Genomic DNA, 20,997 nt, shown 5'->3' on the forward strand with positions numbered 1-20,997 from the left:
TATATTTCAATCCTATCTCAAACGAGACAGAATTCCGTAGAATCTCATCTCAACAAAAAAAAATTCTTATCCTAATGGAAAAAATTACCACATTTGCCTCCAATATCTTATAGATAATTAAAATATATATATAGTTTCATTATATATACATACGTGTGTGTGTGTGTAAAAAATAAATGAAACTTTGAATACAAACAATCACAATGATACAAAGACATTATGCCGAAAAGTATCATTATAATTTATCATTCATTAGTTATCATGAAGTATTTATTTTCACTGTGAAAATGTGAATTAACCTGAACCCAGCTTAAACAATATTCACTGTGAATTAACCCCAAACTTGGAAGGAATCAAGTTGACACGTGTTTGAGCTCCCAGCACCTTGACATGACCACGTGTCGCCTAAATCTCTAATTAATTAAAAAAAATATTAACTGATCTAATTCATCGAATTAACCTCCATTTTTAGGGGGAAAAAATTACTTTCTTTAATTCTCTTCGCTGTCACCGTTCTGTTTATTCTGCTCACGAACTCTGTCAAACCCAAGGTAAAAGATTTTCGTTCTTGTTTTCTTTTGACCTTATTATTTGTTTTCCCCAAGATTTTCTTGAGAAAACAGGAAATGATGCGGGCTGGTATAGTTTTATTCTTAATATTTATTTGGATATCTTTCGGTTTAATGAGATTGGTATTTTCGATTTTTGATTTAATGAGGATGGTGACTCGATGTATATGATTCTTGTGTATTTTTGAGTGTTTTCAATTGGCTTATGTATTGGTATTTGTGGATTAATTACTCATGTTTGTTAGCTCAAATGATAGCATGAAGTGTGTGTTAGTCTCGTGCTGCAGAGTTAGCTGTTGGGCTGTGGTATTACTTTCCAGATGTACCGAGAGGCAGTTTTTAGCTTTTCCTCTTGCAGTGTTAAGTTTGGTTTACTATTTATTAGGAATGAAAGTAAAGAATAATTGGAGAAGTTGAAAAAGACCTTCTGTTGTCCGAATAATAATGTGCTTGCTTTGCCTTTCATTGTTAATTTTCAGGTTCTGAGGCCAGTAGGGCTACTGAAATGGATACTGATGCTGATCAGGAAACTAGCGCTTCTGTTGTTGTTAATGTTGGTGATTCAGAGTCAGAATCGAATAAAGTTTACTCGCTTGAAGGCATTTCGGCTAATGGGGATGTGATCGAAGAGCTAAGAAGTGCCGGCGAGGTTTTCAGTCAATTGGAATTACACATAGCATGTTCTTCAGAGAAGTTAGTTAACTTAAATATTCTTACGATGCATGTAGCAACCAGGGAAAGTGAATTTGAAGCCTCTGCTAAAAAGAGAGAGCATATCTTGGATGATGATTCTGTAGAGACAGCTCTGGCATTTGATCTCTTGTCTGGATTATTGGATTCAGAGTTGAGAGAACTGGAAAATTTCATAACTACTCTTGAAGCTGATTTTGTTAAAGCTCATGAGCTGATATCTTCATATACAGAGTTGGGGAAAGCATCCATAGAAATGGAAGAAAAGTTACTAGATTCTGAAGATTCATTGCAGCAGTCACGGGATCAAATCTCAGAAATTAAAAAGCAATCTGCTAAGTTCCAGAGGACCTTGTCAGCTCTAGATAGAGAAGGAAATTGTAAGCTACATACTGAACTAAGTATGCTTTGTTCTATTCTTATTTATTGAGCATAAATTGTTGCTTGAGAAACTTATAAAATAACATGCATCCTCTGAAACCTCAGACCACTAAAATCATTATGAACTTTGATTAGATATATATTTTTTTTCCCACGTTCCATCTGGTCATTCTACTTCTGATTCAAAACAATAGTTCAGCCTTGGGCATTGGCTGTAAAAGGAAAATAAATCAGGGGTTATAGTTACTGGCTTACAGTTACAACACATATTTATACTTGACTGGTTAAATTCTACCACTTCTTGATAAAGACATCTGAGAAATAAAGAAATAATTTTTTTGTACTTGTTGGAAGAAAAAAGAAGAAACAATGTTTTATGGTTGTTTCCTCTTTGATATTAGGAAAAGATGTCCAGTGCTTAAGCTAGTGAAGTTGTTATCTTTTTCTCGCTTTTTAACAAATACATGACAGGGATCAGTGACAAGGATACAGGCAGTTTGGAAGATGACCAATTTTTGAATGAGAATGCAAAAATAAAATTGCAAACGGCTGAACAGCAAAGACATTTTCTGAGGATGCTAGAAAAATCTTTGGCGAGAGAGATGGATCTTGAAAAGAAGTTAACTGAATCAAGACAAGTTGAAGAAGCGCTGAAATTCAGACTAGGCTCGTTTGAACAAGAATTACTCTACACGGAGGAAGAAGCTACGGATGCTTGTGAAAGGCTTTTTGAGGCAGAGAATTCTGCCGAGGTCCTGAAGGGAATTTCTAAAGAATTACTTGGTCGACTTCAGATTGTTCTGTTCAATATGAATGGTTCAGTTCAGCGAGAAGCGGGGCTGAGATCAAAGCTTGATAGTCTCGTGAAACAAGTGGAAGTCAAAGAAAGTGTTATTGCGAGTTTGAGAGAAAATTTATCTGAAGCCCAAGCTAGGGCAGATGGTGCGGAAGTCAGGTGCAAGTCATTAGCTGAGACGAATATAGAACTTAATGAGGATCTTAAAGGTAGCAGAGCTACCTCTGAGAAGGTGGAATCCCTTGAGAGGCAGCTGAGGGAAAGTGATATTCAGCTACAGCATGCTGTTGCATATTCAGAAGCTAGCCTGGAGAAGCAAAATATGTTGTATTCTACGGTCAAAGATATGGAAAATTTAATTCAGGATCTCAAGTTGAAAGTTTCAAAAGCTGATAGTCGGGCGGATAGTGCAGAGGAGAAGTTAATCATATTATCCGAAGCAAATGCAGGACTAACCGAGGAAATAAGCTTTTTGAGGGACAGACTTGAATGCTTGGAGGCATCTTTGCATCAAGCTGAGGAAACAAAATTGGCAACTGCAAAGGACATTGGTATTCGAACAAAAGTAATAACAAATCTGGTAATGCAGATGGCTGTTGAGAGAGAGCGTCTTCGTCAGCAGGTGTGGACTTTCTCCCTAACATATTTTCTTTTCACCCTAAAAGTTGTTTTAGCACTAGCATATCCTTTTAATAGTCTTTTCCCCAACTCAGTGCCTGGGAGGATTTTATTATGCAAAACAGGTCAGCAAAGAATTATGCCAACAATGGATAACCTGACATGAACCTGCAGATCATAACCTCACCTCACATCATCTTAATATAGCATACAAATGCCTCATATTCTTCTGATTGAAAGTTGCTTTAAATCTTATGTGCAGATATCTTCTTTAGCAATGGAGAATAAAGTTATGGTAGTCAAATTGCAGCAAACTAAGAAAGATCCCTCTATTGTTAGGCATGATTCGACTACTGCTTCTTTTGAAAGAGAAAGTAAAGAAGTAACTGAGTTGTCGGCTGCTGTTTCTGAGGTAACTGTTTGCTTTTTTTTGGGGGGGGGGGGGGGGGGGGGGTTTGCTTAACATGTTGATCTGCACATTCAATGATTAGATAGGGAGGAGCGGCTTTTCTTTTCCCTTAATAAAATGGGAATTGAATACCCATGAAATGGAATTTTAACGAAGAGGGAAAACTGTTCAATTAAATGAGAGGGTTTAAAATAGTAATATTGTTTATACTCTCATCCCTATTTCGACAAAATGAATAATGTAAAATTATAAGGTTAATATGATTACAAATTAGAAGTGTTAGAACTTTGTTTTAAAGGACCAAAAGGCTCCAAAATTTCTTGTTTTCATTTCCTTTCCTTTCACCTTTGTGTGAGTGATATGCTTTACCGAAAGCATTATAGAGAGGAACTGTGATATTTTTTATGTTTCCAGGAGGACAAGAGACAGAAAAATGTATCTGCTGGTGAGACTGAGGTGGCATCTGTAGATTTGAAATCTGAGGTTGGAACTCTGAGGAGAATAGATGCAGGGCTGCTTACCTCCAAGCACTTTTTCATTGCAGTGCTTATTGTACTGATTTCTGCTGCAGCTTACTATTTTCAGAAACAGAATTACCCATTTTGATGCCGGGGCTGGAGTTTCTCATTACCTGATTGAACGAAATTCTGTCTTTCGTTCTTGGGAACTTGCATGCAGCGTCTGAATGTACAATTTTGAGGTTGATACATGACGAGTTGGAAAATTTTATTTTTTGAACAAAATGAAAGAAAAACAGGTTTGTTTGTGGTACAAGTTTCTTCATAGAACTCTTGAAGCTACTTTGTTCAGAAGCACAGGAATTACCAGGAAATTTTGGTTTCTATCTTTTGTGCATACACTAGAAATTTTGATGGGAGGTTTGTAGTATATGCGAGGTAGGATGGTCAGATACTAAAAGCAGTTCGGTAAATCTAAGTAACTGTAACCATCGCACGGTTCAGGGGAGGCAACTTCGCTAATTTGGTTTACTATTGAGGTGCCGACAAGACAGAGTCTGCTTTCGCAGTATTATGTTTTGAATGGGGAGTCTTGCTTTTGTATTTTCTTCCCACAAATTTACCAAGTTTACCCTTGGAGATATTCTACAGTGTATAGGAGGATTCACATAAAAAAAATTTAAAGTGCATTGGAGGATCCACATAAAAATTTTGATGGAAAACTATATGCTAATAGGATTATGCCATGTGGTCTCGTTAATTTAAACCCTAAAATTTAAATGTTATTTTCAATTTTTCTGACCCTTAGGGTTTATGCGGTTGTGTTCTCTGTTTAACGTTCTAACTTAGTTCTAAACTCTCTTCAACACATATTCTCATCATTGTTCTAGCTGAACCAATATAATCTCTTTCGTCTACCGTCGTCATCACAATGCTGCCATCCACCCATCTTAAATTATTTGGCATGTTAGGTGATTTTTAATTTCTTTGCTAAGATATTAACTGTTAATACAAATCAAACCCAATAAAAGAAAAATAAAAAGGTAGTAGACTAATATAGCATAAAATTTTATAGAAATTAGATCTCTTTTCAAAGATGCCCAATTTGTCGGGCATCATTGGATGTAATCACAAGAACATTAAACAAACTAGTGGTGCACATTGTCAATAGTAGGAGAAATGTTATAAGATTCTAAGCATCATAAGCATAATCTGACGTCAAATATAAAATAGAGATCATTTGGCAGCCATCCTAATATACTGAGAGAGAAAGGGAAGAGAAAGGAGAGAAGAGAAATTGGCTTTCAAGATTTGGGGAAAGAGGGAAGTTTTGAAAACTTGAAAAAAGTAATTGAATTTTAGGGTTTAAATTAATGAGGCCAAGTGGCATAATCTTATTAGTCAATGATTCCATATCAGATTTTTGATGTGAAACTTCCGATGCATTCTAGAATTCCTCCATCATTTGAGCTATGAAATGTAGTGTTTATTTGATATGGTTTGCGGTTATAAGTGCTTATTTCATTCCATAAACTCTTTTTATATTTTTTTGTTGTTGTTTAGTTATTTTTCATTAGAATTTTTGAAGATTAAATAAATTATTTTATCTCTATTAGTAAAAATTTAAATTTTGTACTTTTGAGAGTAGATGTTGAAGAGATTTCTAGATTGTTAAAGTATCTAAATTTTTTTTTCTTATTTGACAGTGTTATTTCATTCATTTCATAACATAATTTTTAAATAAACTCATGTGTTAAGATAGTTTTATAATTTTTAATAAAAGTTTTCATTTGCAACTAAACAACTAACTTTTTTTTTTATAAAAATTATATTTGTAAAAATTTTACTAATTTTTTTTTTTAAATGACCTCATTTGAAAAGTTATATTAAATGGAACCGTAAGTTTATTGGAAAAGCCTCGTCTTCTATCTGTTTATACTGGGATCTTGTTACTCACCCTTGTTATTTGCTGGCATTTTGTGATGGCAAAGAATTGCTCACTTTTTGTTTCACAATTTTATGTTTTCTTTGCCCATAACTTCTTCTCTAGCTTCAATATGGCTGTACTTGTAACAATTGTATTAGGGCGTTAATTTGATTTTCTTTCAGACAAAGCTAAAGCAACGCTTAAGCTACTTATGCTGTATAGTGTACGGTATCATAATGCATTTGATGGTCAAAGCCGATGTGTTTACATTTCCAACTTTCTGGTAAATCTTGGCTGTACCTGTACCCAGTTGAATCCTAAGACTCAAAAGTGAAAAAATTAAACAGAGATTTACAGCTGCTCCGCCAATTTCTTATGAAAACAATCTAGAGTTTCAGATTCTAAACTATTGGCTCATTTACGGTCTCTGCACTTATTTGCAGCGTAAATTTTGCAGTTTTCCTCACGAAAGTTGTCACAGAAAATCTCCAAATGTTCCATGCAATTAATCCAATACTGATTCAGCCATCACATTCCTTCATGCTTCAGTATTTCTTCTTATCCAATTGTCTGCCCACGAGATCCATGGCTCCTGTGGTAGGTTGTCATACTTGACTAGCCTTTTTCTCAGGGAGGAGCTGATATGCAACAAATATTTCCAAAATCATCCACAACAAGGGGGTTGTAGAACTAGGGATTGCATATGCAGCTGCTGGAACCGTCTTGTGATTCATGTTCTTCTACTTTCTCATAATTTACATCAGATGCACATCCACGCCACTTCATTTCACCAATTAGCAAACCAAGTTTCTCATAAATCTCTTCACATTTTGGATGATCCTTATCCCGAACGAGAAATGTATGTACCTTATCATTTACCCCAATCCAGCTGCAACCTGGCTCTTTTCTCACCTTATTCTGCCTCATCAACCTCCTCGTATACGAAAGCTTGTCCCACATTCCCGCATCAGCATAAATATTTGATAAAAGAATATAAGTGGAAGAGTCTTGTGGGTCCAGTTGCAAAAGAGAACTGGCTGCTTCTTCTGCAACCTCAACATTCCCATGGATTTTGCAAATGCTAAGCAGAGTTCTCCAAATAACATCATCAGCTTCAAAAGGCATCTCTTGGATAAGCTTCAAAGCCTTGTCAAGTTGGCCCGACCTTCCTAATATATCCACCATACATGAATAATGCTCCAACTGAGGGTGTAAACTATAATCACTAAGCATTACATTGAAGTAATGCAACCCTTTTTCAACAAGCCCGATGTGCGCACAAGCTCGGAGCACTGAGATAAAAGTTGCATGATTAGGCTTCACATTCTCAAGTTCCATGTTCTCAAAAACTTTTAGGGCCTCTTCTCCGAGACCATGATGGGCATAGCCGCAAATCATGGCGTTCCATGTAACAAAATCCCTCTTTGGTGATTTCTCAAACATTATCCGGGAATCTTGCACGTTTCCACACTTTGAGTACATGTCAACAAGAGTACTGGAGATATATACATCTGATTGCATTTCTTGCTTAATTATTTGTGCATGTAATTGCATTCCAAGTCCGACAGTAGCCAGGTTACCACAAGTATCGAGAAGTGTTGCATAAGTGAAGTCATCTGGTTTTACACCCATTTTCAACATATAAGAAAAAAATTTCTGTGCATCCTCACTTCTTTTTGCGCCCGAGAACCCAGAAATAATTGCATTCCATGACACTACATCTCGTTCTTCTGTTCTGTTAAGAATCTTCTTCGCCTCCTCCACCATTCCACACTTGCAGTACATATCAATAAGAGCACTTCCAACAAACAAGTTCGATCCCATTCCAGATTTAATAATTCTGCTATGGATCTGCATGCCATAATTCAAAGCTTGCTGACCTGCACATGCTTTTAAGACACTGCCATAAGTAAACTCATCAGGCTCCATTATCGCATGGAGCATTGAGATAAAATAGAATAATGTTTCTTCTTCATTCCCATTCTGCGCTTGAACAGCAATAATTGCATTCCAAGACACAGCATCTCTTCTTTCCATTTCATCAAAGACGTGACAGGCTTCAATCACATCTTGGCATTTACCATACATGTCGAGAATGGAGTTTGCTACACAAATATTTGACCAAAGATTACTCTTAATTGCTAACCCATGCACCTGAAGCCCCTCCAAATACCCCGCAATCACTGCACATGCACTAAAAGCCCCAGATAAAGTTATTTCATTGAAACCAAGACCAGATTTCTGCAAGAGCCGAAATAACTGCAAAGCTTCAACACCCTGACCATTTTGTGCATAACCAACGATAATTGCATTATAAGATTGCAAGCCACGATTAGGCAATGAGTTAAATACCTTTTGAGCATCTGACATATTGTTACATTTTGCATACATATCCAATGTGGCAGTTCCAACAATGACATCCATTTCAAAGTCAGTCTTTAAAGCATGTGCATGCAACTGAGTACCTAACTTTAAATTAGATAATGCCGCACAAGATCTGAGGATGCTAGCATAAGTAGATTGACTAACACCAACTCCTATCTTTTGCATTATCTTGAACAATTTAAGAGCCTCGATAAATTTATAATTTTGAACACAACCAGCAATCACAGTGTTCCAAGAAACCCAATTCCTTTCAGACATTCTATTAAAAAGTGAAACTGAATCATCCAATTTTTTGCACTTGGCATACATGTCTACCAAAGCACTCCCAGTGACGACATCCTTATCAAAACCCATTTTCATAGCAAAGCAATGAAGCTGAACCCCAAAATCACCGTCCTCCAAAATTGAACACACTTTCAAGGCAACTGCAAAACTCCTATTATCAACCATCCCACTCAATCTCCCCATCTCCACAAAAACATCAATTGCCTTTGCACAATCCCCTACGAGCAGATACCCTGATAGCAATGAATTCCACGAGATCACATCTCTTTCAGGCATGGCCTCAAACAAAGTCCTCGCAATACCCATCTCTCCACGAGCTGCGTACCCGAAAATCAAAGCATTCCAAGAAACAACATCCCTTTGAGGCATTTTGTCAAACACCTTAAGCGCTGACTTCAAATTGGAGCATTTAATGTACAATTGGATCAAGCAATTGGAGACAAAAATTGTTGGCTTGAACCCAGATACTATCAAGCGAGCATGGGCTTGTTTCCCCGGGTTTTGCGCCTGGTGATGCGTCAATTCTTGGAAAATGCGAGAGAAAGTAATAGTTTTTGGCTTCGTTGTGATTGCTGGTGCTGTTGTTTTTCCTTCTTTTAGCGTAGTGAATGTAGAGAATGAAGCAATGAGAAATGTTTTGCATTGAGGATTCGATAGGAATCTGATCAGCCATAGGTAATAGGCCATCAAATTTCAGACTCATGCTTTGGCGGGATTCTGAGTTTTTGACCGTTGCTACGCTCGCCAGTTTATTTATTTATTTGTCTTTTATATTTGAATCACCGCTTCGATTATAAAATCCATTCATTCGACCCAAAAGTTGGACGGTCCAAGCTGCGTAAGAGGACAAGAAGGTTCAACTTGGACCTTTAAAATGTCTTGTACTATTGGCACCCCTCAAAAAATCTTTATAAACCCCCATTGATTTAGCTACAGTGCGGCCTAATCCGTACTCAAAATTATAAAAAAGGACAATAAAAACAGAAGATTAAATAAAAGGAAAATCACTTTATTTGTCACATGAACTCTCAAGTTCGGCGGATTATCATCCCCTTTTTAGGGTCGCCATCGTTCGCACTAGATTCCCCAAGGTGTTGCATCTCCGGAAGGAAAATTCTGAAGCCAACAAAGTTTTCACCAATTTGGAAATTCTAGAAATATCAGAATGTTGTAAGTTGCAGAAATTAATTAATACCGTCCACGCGGTATTTCAAGAAACTGAGGACTCTGGAAGTATCCAAGTGTGACGGGTTGAAACATTTGGCGACAGCCTCTACATCACAGAGTCTGGTGAATCTTGCAAGAATGAATGTGACTGATTGCAAAATGATAGAAGAAGTCATACAATTACAGGTTGGAGAAGAAGCTGTGAACGATTGTATCATTTTCAGGCAACTGGAGTACTTGGGGCTCGATTGTTTGCCAAGCCTGACAGGCTTTTATTCGGGTAATTGCACTCTTGAATTCCCGTCCTTGGAACAAGTACTTGTGAGGCAGTGCCCAAAGACGATGATTTTTTCTCCAGGAGTCTTAGGCACACTGAAGCTAAACAAAGTGCAACTCACTGAAGCAGATGATCAAGGATGCTGGGAAGGCAACCTCAATGACACCGTACAGAAATTGTTCAGTGAAATGGCGGGTATTAATTAAATATTCTCGGCTTCGTGGAGTTTTGTTTTATTTATTGACTCTCAAATTTGTTATGCTGCGCATGCTCTCACGCAAGTAATTACAAATGGTGCAGGGTTTCTAAGGACGAAGATAGAGACCTTCGTTCGTGAGTCATGTACAACGAAGATGTTGTCTGGAATCAGACTAGTCTTCTATACGTGATGATCCACACAGCTCATTTTCCTTACAATCTGGAATCAGGGCTGTCGGCTATGCATGATTCAACTCGGCTGATTTTCTTTCAATTGAATAATTTGTCCTGGATTCATTTGATGCATTCTCTGCTCAAGGACTGCATATGCTGATGCAAAATACAATCTATACGTACATTACCATCTACAAGTAGATGCTGAGTTTGAACCTCTGTATTATTTGTTCAATTGGTACCGTAAGCATTTGATTTCTAGTCTGTTTTGATTATGGATCAGTATTTAAAGAAAATAGTACAATGCATATTGTTCATACTACTTGTATGGGCATCGTTAGATATGAGTATGCAATTTTTTACGAGTAAGATTAAAAACTATGCTGATGATGGTTAAAAAAGCATTTATCAGTGAAGCGAAGCCAAAGGTCTCATCCAAATATCACTCGTCAATAGTTGAAAGTAGTAGCGAGTGAGTGACTGTTTTCAGGGAGTCTCACACACGCCAAAGCAGTTGCACTTCCTGTAAATTTTTTTAAATACTTATGCGGAGAGGATGAACTTGAGATCCTAACTTCGTACTCTATTAGCTTAAGATGATCAATAAAAATCTATCAATATTAAAGACGATTCCCTTTCTTTTTGTGGAAATTAAAGAACGACAAGTTTCTTATTGTCATTAAGTATTATTATATCTTTACAATACATTTAATTTTACGATATTTCAGTTAGTTGATTAGTAAAACGATAATAACTCTTTAATTTTAACACAATATCAAGGGCTATGTCCCAAAATCACATCTTAGTAATCTATCATTGCACTTGTGAAACAAACAATATTAATAACAGAAAAAACAAAACGCCTGAAATTTGGAGCAATTACACAATAATCAAAAGTGACGTTCAACTTCAGCCTTGAAAGCTCACTAAAAATATGAGGCTCTCTCGGTTCTCATGCTCCCAAGAAAATATTAATTTGCAAATATGAAGACACGTTTGAGTAAAATTCCAATAAAAAGGAACGGAAAAATCCCAAAAGAATCTCACCGATTCAGCATTTACAACAACATTACGCAGTGCAAAAGATAACAATATTGCACAGCACAGGTCCTTGGCTGTAACAGAGGTTTGCTGATATTTGCTCAAGGGAAATACCCCAAGTAAACCCACCTGTGGTCCTAAATTCCTACGAAAGCCTATATTGTGCACTCATAAATACAGAACTCTCTACCACCCTGAAGCAACAGCGAAGGAGGTCGGTCCCTCCGTTCTCCGAGCATAGCATGCTCCTTTTAACCCATTTCACTTCAACCTGAAACAATGCCTAATAAATAGGCAGCAGTTTGGAAATTTCCATCCGGAATGCAAAGCCCTTTTACCTTGAAAGTAAGATTTTAACCTTCCTGTCTTTGCAATTTAGCCCAGCAAATCTTTGAACAAGTTGGGGTTTTGACTGGTTGGGGTCACACCCATCTGCCTTACAAGAGCATCCTTCTCCAAAGAATCTTTAGTATTTGGACCTTTACTAACTTGGGTTGAGTGTGCAGTTGGCGTACCTCCAAGAGCATTATCGGTAGTTGAATTTGACAACCCAGATAAAAGATCCAGATCATTCTTATTGGCGGGCACAGGATTCACAATACCAGAACTCGGTCCACTACCAGCTGTCTCTGCATGTAGTCCTATAATATCAGAATCTTTATTAGCACCAGCTGCACCATGGTTCGAATTTGAAGGAACTTGTGGTGAGTCAAGAAGCCCTTCTAATTGCTTGAAAGGATCAATAGATGGCGATCTACTAAGAACGGCTGGTTCACCCAAATCAAGCAAGTCTGGTGGTGGTTGAACAATTGTCTTCTCTGCCACAGTTTTATCTGATGCTTTTGATGCCTGAGGCTTCTCTATCACATGGCTGCTTGCCTTTCCAGCCCTGTGGCCAGTCGTAGATGCCCTCCTCTCAGTTTTTGATGAACCACCAAATAATGATGCTGCAAGCTTCTGCTTCTCTAGAGGTATTTCAGCATCCGGCTTCCTTGAATCATAAGTGGTGTCACGCACTTTCGAGTATATGGTGTCACGTGCTGCATCTACTTTTGTGACCCCATTCACTGTTTTCTCGGATGTTGAAGTTGAGGTAGATGTTTCAGAGGGGGTGTATGTTGGCCTACCCCACTTCTTTTGAACCCCATCAAGTCGTAGCCTAAGGTCTGATGGATCAGTACTAGACACAGACGGCACAGATGCTACATTCTGGGTCACCCTAGGATAGGATGGCTCGGGCACCGGAGCAAGTTCAGTAGCTGATGCAAGCGAAACTGGCGGCCTGGATGGCACAGAAGGTTTTGGAAGCTCATATGCCTCGAACCTAAGACCATGTATTGAAGCTTCATGCTGGTCCTGGCTCCTAAAATTGCTAACACTAAGCATCCCAGAACGTTCATTCTCCGGAATATAGGGTTGAGCCCCTTTCTCCAAAGCCTGCTCAACATAACCGCTGAGGAATGAAAGATTTTTATCAATCTGCAAAAAGAAATTACAATATCATTACCCAAAGAAATGATATGGCTCAATCACATACGAAAGAAGACCACAAATCTAGGAAAAGCAGAGTACAAAGCTGAACAAGTTTTTATTCTCTCCAACCATAGAAAATACATGCTGATCCAATGGTAGAAGATTCAATTACAGAGGCATTTCCAAGACGAACTAGAGAAGCAACAACACAGGCCTTAAAGCCTTTTTTTTTTTGGGTGTAAATTACCAGATATTGATCCATCATAATAACATAGAAAAACACCCAAAATTTAATAAAGCGAAGGCAAGACACATGAAGCAAGAACAATAGCCTAGTCAAACCAAGCAGAATTACAATTAGAACTGAGGCTGATAATCACGCTGCAGAGGACTCATGTAGCAACATCTATCCATGGTTCAGGAAGTTTGACCAACTGTGTAGCTCAGAAAGTTAAGATCAAAGCTGTAATGGATGCTAACAAATCTGAAAACCTCATATATGTAATTAATACTTCCAAGAGAGCTTAAAACTTTTGGAAAATATCCGGTACTTTTTTTTTTTTTTTTCAATTTGTAAGATGGGGGGTGGTCAAAGCCAAAATTCGCAATTTTGCAAAACAGTCTACTTTATCAAGAACAGACATTGAAAAAACCCATAATCAAGTATAATATCATGACTAAGATGTTCAGTCCATTTCACCTAATGACAATCATCTTCATAAGAAGAAGATAACAATGATGATCACAATCGCAACACTACGATGATTAGAGGGGAGAAAGGAAATACAGAAATAACACATCTATCAAGACTAGCAAATACAAAATATTTAAAACACAAAGGTCCCAAGAACACTACTAAAAGAAATAAATAAAGTTCTGCACTTATAGATGACCTCAATGTCTTCGCAACTCGCATCTGCAGGCATAATAATCTCAACAGCATAAGCATCTAAGCCAATGACAGCTTCAAGTTCATATGCACGTTGCTGCAAGTCTGTAGAGTGGGAAGCTGATAATTCCTCAATCAAAGACTGACACTGCACCAAGCAAGGAATAATATTCAGATTCTACAATTAAAATTCTGGCAATACTGACATTAATACACATACATCAAAAGCCAGGAAGCATATGATCTAGAGAGATAATATCATGAGCAGCCAAGCTACAATAACTGTAAATATGCTAAAAATGAGATAGATACAAGCAACCGCGGATATTGCTTGGGTAGGACAAAGAAGACAGATATTTTGTCATTTCTTTAAGTTTCATGAAATATCAACAACACCTGATAGAAGAAATGTAAGGAACTTAAGCTGAAGTTGATTTGTATTATATTTTTTCTATCATGTTTCGAGGGAATGTTGCTAGATCTTCATTTCAGGCCAAAGCACTCACGCAGTAGTTCTTCCTTCATGCTGTGTGCTTAAAAAAAAAAGACAGTTATTGTGGGACAACGCAGTAGTGTTTTACCATTCAGCTAAATTCCAATGTGATGCAAAATACCCCAAAACATAAGGTTGGACCACAATTTGCATTGCCATAGGTATCATTAAAATAGTTGAGAGGAGAAAACCTACCTCAGGCAACATATCCACTTTCCTCCCAGCAGCTATTTCAAATGCAGATATTTTCATGAGTGCGGTAATTGCATATGCCTTCAAGATAAGCAAAGGGTTATGTCAAATACAGGACTTAAAGATAAAAAGGCACACACATGATAAATTCATCTCAGTAGCTTATATTTCCTTACCACGAGCTATCACCAACAAACAGTTAATAGGAAATCAGCTAAGTTTTATCATTTATTTATTTATTGTATTATATGTGATACAAAAAACAGCAAAGTATAATAGCCTGATTCCATCTGAAGTGCATAAGAGTGATTTATGTTTTAGCAGAGTAAAACCAGGTAAACTTTTAAACGATCACCCAAATGAGTTCTTTTACCCCCATCACAAACAATCAGTTGTAGCAAACAATTCAAAAACAGACATAAACAAACAACAGAGATGCTTATCAACTTCGTAAGGAATTACAGCTGTAGCTGATGGGTACACGTATGAGAAATGAAATAAGTAGAAAAACATTTCAACTGTGAGAAATAGCTAAATTTAAAGTACACCATAATTGCTATCATATATGAAGCTCTGAAGCTGGTAAAGCCTTAGCTATAAAAATGAAATACACACCAAAGATTTAAAAGGACCCAGCCAGCATGAATGAATTGTAGCCACTACAGAATAAGCTTTCTTAAAGATTACTGATACCTTAACGGTTTCATCATTTGAATATGCCTCAGCCACATCACAGAGTTTTCCCGTAATATAGGAAGCAGAAAACTTTCCATCAGCAGTGCCGTACTCCCCTAAGACCCAGCATATAACCTGTAACATAGTAAACAGAAGGATTGCCTTTTTCTTCTTTTTCAAAGATCAAAGAAAAGGTAAAGTATATAGGACAGGACGTACTTGAAGAAATACAGAGGGAAGCTTGGGTTCTCCAATGATACGCAAATATGATTCCACCTACCCAAAAAAATTAATTGCCATTCAATAAACAGAAACAAGAATCAGAAAAAGATAAAGACTAGATAATATATGCTATCGATCCATTCTAACAAGTGACTCCATAATCCAAAGATCCATGTCTGCTTCTAAGGAGTATAAATAATTTAAGGAAGCAAAGAATGTATGTATAAATGTAAGTACATGTGTATAACCAAGCAAAACTACAAAAGAAACATACAGCAGATGATCTCAGCTGACTATCTGCATTATCATCATCCTCCCCGAACCCTTCGGCTATCAACCGCATCAAGTTATGAGCCACCTTGATGTTGACCAGGTCTCCCGCATGCTCAAACACCTTATTCATGGTCTGTGGAATAAAAACATCAGGCCTGGCTAACTCTGAACGAACACTCAAATGATTAAGTACTAATGTCATAGAATAAGTAATCTAAAAAAAAGCCAACATTAAAATTACCTGGATAAACCAGTGATTACTTGGAGCGAACTGTTCTGCAAGCTCCACACACCGAGATGCTATTTCAGTTTTGTAATGATTATCATTAATGCTAATCATGTAATCAATCATTCGGTCAACAATCACTTCTACATTGGAGGACTTGGTCATTTTATAAAGTAATTCAAAGGTTTTTCGCTTTAGAGTATCATCTGGGTCCTGTGACATGCAAAAGAAAGTTAAAAAGAAGCACATCTAAATATGAAAGGAAAAGTTGCACAATTCGTTCAGGAGTTTCATTCCCTTTCCACTCTCTAATATGACAAAATTTCATAGCCGAACAAGAAGTTGCAATACATCTCCCAACCCCATCAGGCAATATACATACAAATTCAGCTGCTGCCAAAATGAATATACACTCAAATATATATACATCAATTCAATCAATGAGAAAAATCCATGAATGATCTCTCCAAAACTCCCTTCCCAAGTAAATACACATTAATGAATAGGCCAGACGATCTCTTATTTTCTCCTCCACCCTTTCTCTCCACAGTTCTAAAATTCTTTCTCAAGGAAACAGCCTATATCCTAGATGCCACAAGGTCAAGAGACATCACATAATTGATTTATTTATTTATTTATTTTTTTGGAAGAGGGCAAGCTTACGCCCCTGACTTAAGCGAATGAAAAGAAGGAAGAGGACCATTAACAATTCCAACATGTAAATCTTTTATTTTTTTTGAAATAGATTGCTGAACAACATGTAAATCTATTTATTTATTTATTTATTTTGGAAGAGGACAATATGTAAATCTACATTCCCATCAGCTGAATGAAAAGAAGGAAGAAAACAGGACCAAACTGACATGGACCATTATAGTGACATAAACAAAACTGACTTAAGCAAAAGAGAAGGAAGAAAACAGGAAAAAAAACATGGACCATTAACAACTCCAACAGTTTTACAACCCAAACAACAGTAATCTCATGAGCATTTGAAAGAATAATCTCCCTCACCTCTAAGCAATCAATAACCGCCAACTGGTGTTGTTCAGCAATCTCCGGACTTGTCTTTATCAGTCGACCAAGAGCATCAATACCCATATATTTTAGATTATGACTATCACTCTGCCAACAAGTTTGCAAAATTACAAATGCAAGTCATTCCAAAAGCAGCTAAATTAGATTGAAGAATCATCATGAACAAAGTTCTACGAGCAAACCTTCAAAAATCTGGCAATTACATCAGCTGCAGATTCTATTAACTTAGGATTTGCATATATTGAGGAAACACAGCAGATGCACTCATATAGAACAGCATTTCCTATATTACTCGAGGAATCACACTTCCTGAATATGTCACCTACAACAGTATACATGTTCTCACTCGCTTGCTTGTCCCCACTTCCCAGCAATGCCAAAATTTTCAACAACCTGATCTGCATAATTGAACTATGAATTGAATTAACCAGCAAAAAAGAATATAGTAAATTGATAAATACTGGTGAATGCAAAAATAGAACTATTGGTGATATATATTCTTTTCCATAGCTGAAATTTTCTTTCGCTAAAAATGTTTTTTAATATCGTCCAAAATTAAATAGCCATCCATATAGCTTCATTTTTTTTAAAAAAAAAATTTGTGTATGCTAAGAAGGAAAGTGAACATCTATTAATAAGAATGTTATCTGAATAGAATTTTCCAGTAGAAAGCCATTATACCAACAGCCCAAAAGATAGGTACCATTTAAATTCAATGTTATAAACAATATAAATTGTTTTCCAAGAAGAATCAAAACCAAGCAAAAGAGGGAAAGAATAAGATCAAATATGCAACATACCTGAATGAACGGAGCTGGCATCTGATGATAATCATAACTCTTAGGCAATCTACGTTCCGCTACTTGCTTAAGAATGCTCACAAAGCTGATTACTAAATCCTTATAAGAATTAACATCTACCGTTATCAGATCAAAAAGAGGGCACAGTGTTGCACCCATCACCCCAGGGTCATTATCACAAAGCCTCTGCAACAAATGAAACCACACTTACAAATTACATAGAGTTTCAGATACCCCACGAGCAGAAAAGCTATCATGTACTAACAGGTTAAAAACAGCTAAAATCATACACTATGTAAAAGTTCGGGATTGGAGTGCTGTAGATTTTTAACGATAAGTGAGTGGGTGATCAGAAAACATTAGCTGCCAAATAAAAGTGGTGGTTACTGCTTATCAAGTTTTGCTTTGAAAATTAAGCAGAGGCAGAACAATTACAAAAAAGTTCTAAATCAGGATTAACTCATTGTTATCATTAAGAACACCCACATTTGAATACTTTACTTAAAATAATAAGTATGTCGTTCACAAAAAGGTCACGGGCACCCACCTTTCGAAAATTGGAAACGAGATGCTGAACCGAAGAAGGAGACTTCTGATAAAACCTATGAAGGGCCATGATAGCTTTCCTCCTGACAGCCTCTTTGGAATGACCCAAAAGCTCAACAACCTGCGGCAAAACCGCAGGGATGGTCTCTTCATTAATCAACTTACAAACAGCATTAAGCGCGGCGCAAACGATCAAATAGTTATCGGATTTGAGGTCCTTCTGAATGGTATTAACAATCAAGATGATCAAATCATGATCCTCGTTCAAGAACAGAGTGACGGCCAAATACCCAGTTCGTTTAAGGACCAAATTGTCATCGTGGGTCATCTTGACGGCGTGGATGTAGCCAAAGGAGGCGTCGTGGCCGAGCATCTCGACGTAGACGAGACGGATGATATACTCTTTCATCTTGCGCTTGGGGATGTCCGGTTCGGAGATGCGGCGTTTGAGAGTCTCGATCTCGTTGAGGACAATTCGGTCTTCTTCGGCTTTGGATCGGGCTTCGCCGATTGATTTGACGAGGTCGAGGAACTCCTTTGATTGACCGAACCCGCCTTGGGAGCCCATTGCGAGCTCCCTTCCTATTGTCTTCAATTGCTCCAGCTTTGCCTGTTGCTTTGATCAATTATTTTTCCAGTTTCAAAATTAGTAATAGTACTCAAAGTTAGTTACTCTTGTGGGAGTGAATTGTGTAATGACTAATGAGGGTTTTCTTTTGATTGTGCTGATGTCGAGCTGAGTGTACGTGGAAGAAGAATTTAGATCTGAAATATTTGTGTGATTGTGGAGAGAGAGGGGGGAGAATAGATTTCTGTTTTTGCACGTTGTTTTGTTAAACAAGAAAATGAGACAACAGCAAGTTGGTTTTGTTGGTGGGTGCTATGATGCCACTCATTTTCTTGTTTGTTAACGAAGTTTTTTTTTTTTTTTTTTTTTCCTAAGTGTTTTTGAAATAAGAGATTTTAATATTAGGTTGTGTATAGAGCATTATATTGTATTATATTATATTATTTTAATATTTATATATTATATTATGTTGTATTGTATTAATATTGAATTATAATAATATTGTACAACGTTTGGTGTAATATTATATTTAATTAATTTTTAATTATATTATGTTTGGTAATGTAATGTATTAATTTTTTTTTTGCTAATTTAAATGATATATATTTAGAAAACAATAGTTTTTAACGTTTTGTTTATTTATAGGGATGGCAAACAATGGGTTTGCGTCGAGTTTTTTTAAGCCCATGCCCACTTGAAGTTTAGCGAGAGGGTCTGAGTCAGACATAGTCTTTATTATTTTTAATATTATTGTAAATTTAAAATAAATTAATAATCAACAAATTATTATAATTATAGATAAATTAAAAAATAAATATTTTAAAGTAAAATAATAAATAAAGTAAATAAAAATTTATAACTTTAATTTTCTTTAATACTAGATTCTCTAATTCAAACGCTTTCTTAAGTAATTAACACAAAAGAAAAAATTTAATATCATAATTTTAAATTTTTTGAATCATCATTAATTTATAAATTAAGAATTTAAGTTTTTTAAAATTATTTTTTAATTTTAATTATATTATTCTAATTTATAAATATATTTTTTTTAAAATAGTGGGCCTAAGCTAGCCCAAACTTTTTTTCTTGGGCCCTTATGTTTGAGCCCGGACTTTTTTACCCACTTTATTTATTTATTTAAAAACATATTTTTTATTTATTTACTTTTTTTAATTTCCTATCTCTCCCTTTTTTTTAAAAAAAAATTTCTTTAGATACTACTCCCTCTTTCGCCTCCCTCCGTCTTCTCCATATCTTTTTCTTCTTCATTCATTTTTGTTCTCTTTTTCTCTTTCTTCGTCTTCATTTCATTTTCTTTTCTTCCTCCTTTTCTTCTATTTTCTTTGTCTTCTTCAATTTATTTTCCTCTTTTTCTCCTTCTTTCTTCTTCTTCTCTGGGCTTTATCTTCTCCACAGTGAAGACGTCTTCATGGAGTAGTGGCTATGGTGTCGCACGGCACTGTAAAAGCGTCAGTGATGGCATCGAACGATGATTGTCAAGTCGATTTGGTGGTGCTAGATTGGGTGATATGAATTTCATCGTGAACATGCTGCAAAATTTTATCAATTTTTATTTTCTCGATTTGCTCAAATACGATGCGGCGTAAACTCAATCCCCCCTCGGGTTTGGTTTATGCGGATTTGACCGTATTAGTTTACTAAGTTAATACAATACCACGCCAATTGAATTTAACGCTAAACATGAGTTAGTATTAAGTTAATATAAAATAATATATTAATCTTATGCTGTGCGGGATACCAAAAACACCCTTAGGTTATAACAATATTGCTTGTAGAAACGCCATCCCGTCCTTCAATAGAATTCAAAAGCAAAACGAGCGACAAGTTTTTGTAGCAATTTATTAATGGGAAATTATCAGTCATATATTCTTAAATGATATCAGTATCAAACGTACTACAACACTTTTTAAGTGCATCACTCGTATACCCTAAGTTGACAAAACACTTCTACCGTCCACCAATCCGTTAACTGCCGTTTGCGAGCGCTGACATAATAAGGGTAATCTAATCTTTTTAAAAAAACGATATGCCATCCCATTTACTTAGTAAAAAATGACATGTCATATGATATATTTTGATAAAAATGACATGTCATATGATATATTTTGATAAAAATGACATGTCATATGATATAATTTAATAAAAATGACATGTCATCCCATTTATCGGATAATTATTAATAATTGCTATAAAAAAAACTACTTTA

At 36.3% G+C, this 20,997-nt stretch overlaps 4 protein-coding genes across 5 annotated transcripts; 2 read left to right on the forward strand and 2 right to left on the reverse strand.

Moving 5' to 3' along the window:
- Positions 1–483: 483 nt before the first annotated feature.
- LOC18039018 (WPP domain-interacting tail-anchored protein 1) lies at positions 484–4,237 on the forward strand. 2 transcript variants are annotated; one of them, XM_006430929.2, is made up of 5 exons: positions 484–551; positions 1,049–1,639; positions 2,112–3,058; positions 3,317–3,466; positions 3,878–4,237. In XM_006430929.2, exons 2-5 carry the CDS (start codon positions 1,075–1,077, stop codon positions 4,067–4,069), a joined length of 1,854 nt encoding a protein of 617 aa, XP_006430992.1. In that variant the 5' UTR covers positions 484–551; positions 1,049–1,074; the 3' UTR covers positions 4,070–4,237. The 2 variants fall into 2 exon arrangements, with proteins under 2 accessions (XP_006430992.1, XP_024038035.1); XM_024182267.1 differs by lacking the exon at positions 484–551 and adding an exon at positions 610–639.
- Positions 4,238–6,081: 1,844 nt separating this feature from the next.
- Positions 6,082–9,258, reverse strand: LOC18038720 (pentatricopeptide repeat-containing protein At3g02330, mitochondrial). The gene has a single exon (XM_006430930.2). It carries the CDS (start codon positions 9,203–9,205, stop codon positions 6,539–6,541), a length of 2,667 nt encoding a protein of 888 aa, XP_006430993.1. The 5' UTR covers positions 9,206–9,258; the 3' UTR covers positions 6,082–6,538.
- A 276-nt stretch (positions 9,259–9,534) lies between these two features.
- LOC112097276 lies at positions 9,535–10,579 on the forward strand. The gene is made up of 2 exons (XM_024182420.1): positions 9,535–10,157; positions 10,263–10,579. Exons 1-2 carry the CDS (start codon positions 9,824–9,826, stop codon positions 10,349–10,351), a joined length of 423 nt encoding a protein of 140 aa, XP_024038188.1. The 5' UTR covers positions 9,535–9,823; the 3' UTR covers positions 10,352–10,579.
- Positions 10,580–11,177: 598 nt separating this feature from the next.
- LOC18038721 (AP-4 complex subunit epsilon) lies at positions 11,178–19,076 on the reverse strand. Its single transcript, XM_006430931.2, has 11 exons — positions 18,204–19,076; positions 17,657–17,842; positions 17,039–17,254; positions 16,833–16,943; positions 15,834–16,031; positions 15,594–15,725; positions 15,317–15,373; positions 15,116–15,232; positions 14,426–14,503; positions 13,742–13,885; positions 11,178–12,854 (listed from the first exon to the last, which is right to left on the reverse strand). Exons 1-11 carry the CDS (start codon positions 18,768–18,770, stop codon positions 11,751–11,753), a joined length of 2,910 nt encoding a protein of 969 aa, XP_006430994.1. The 5' UTR covers positions 18,771–19,076; the 3' UTR covers positions 11,178–11,750.
- Between the last annotated feature and the right edge of the window lie 1,921 nt (positions 19,077–20,997).

This window comes from Citrus clementina, unplaced genomic scaffold (genome assembly GCF_000493195.1).
Source record: "Citrus clementina cultivar Clemenules unplaced genomic scaffold, Citrus_clementina_v1.0 scaffold_6, whole genome shotgun sequence".
Taxonomy (NCBI): domain Eukaryota; kingdom Viridiplantae; phylum Streptophyta; class Magnoliopsida; order Sapindales; family Rutaceae; genus Citrus; species Citrus x clementina.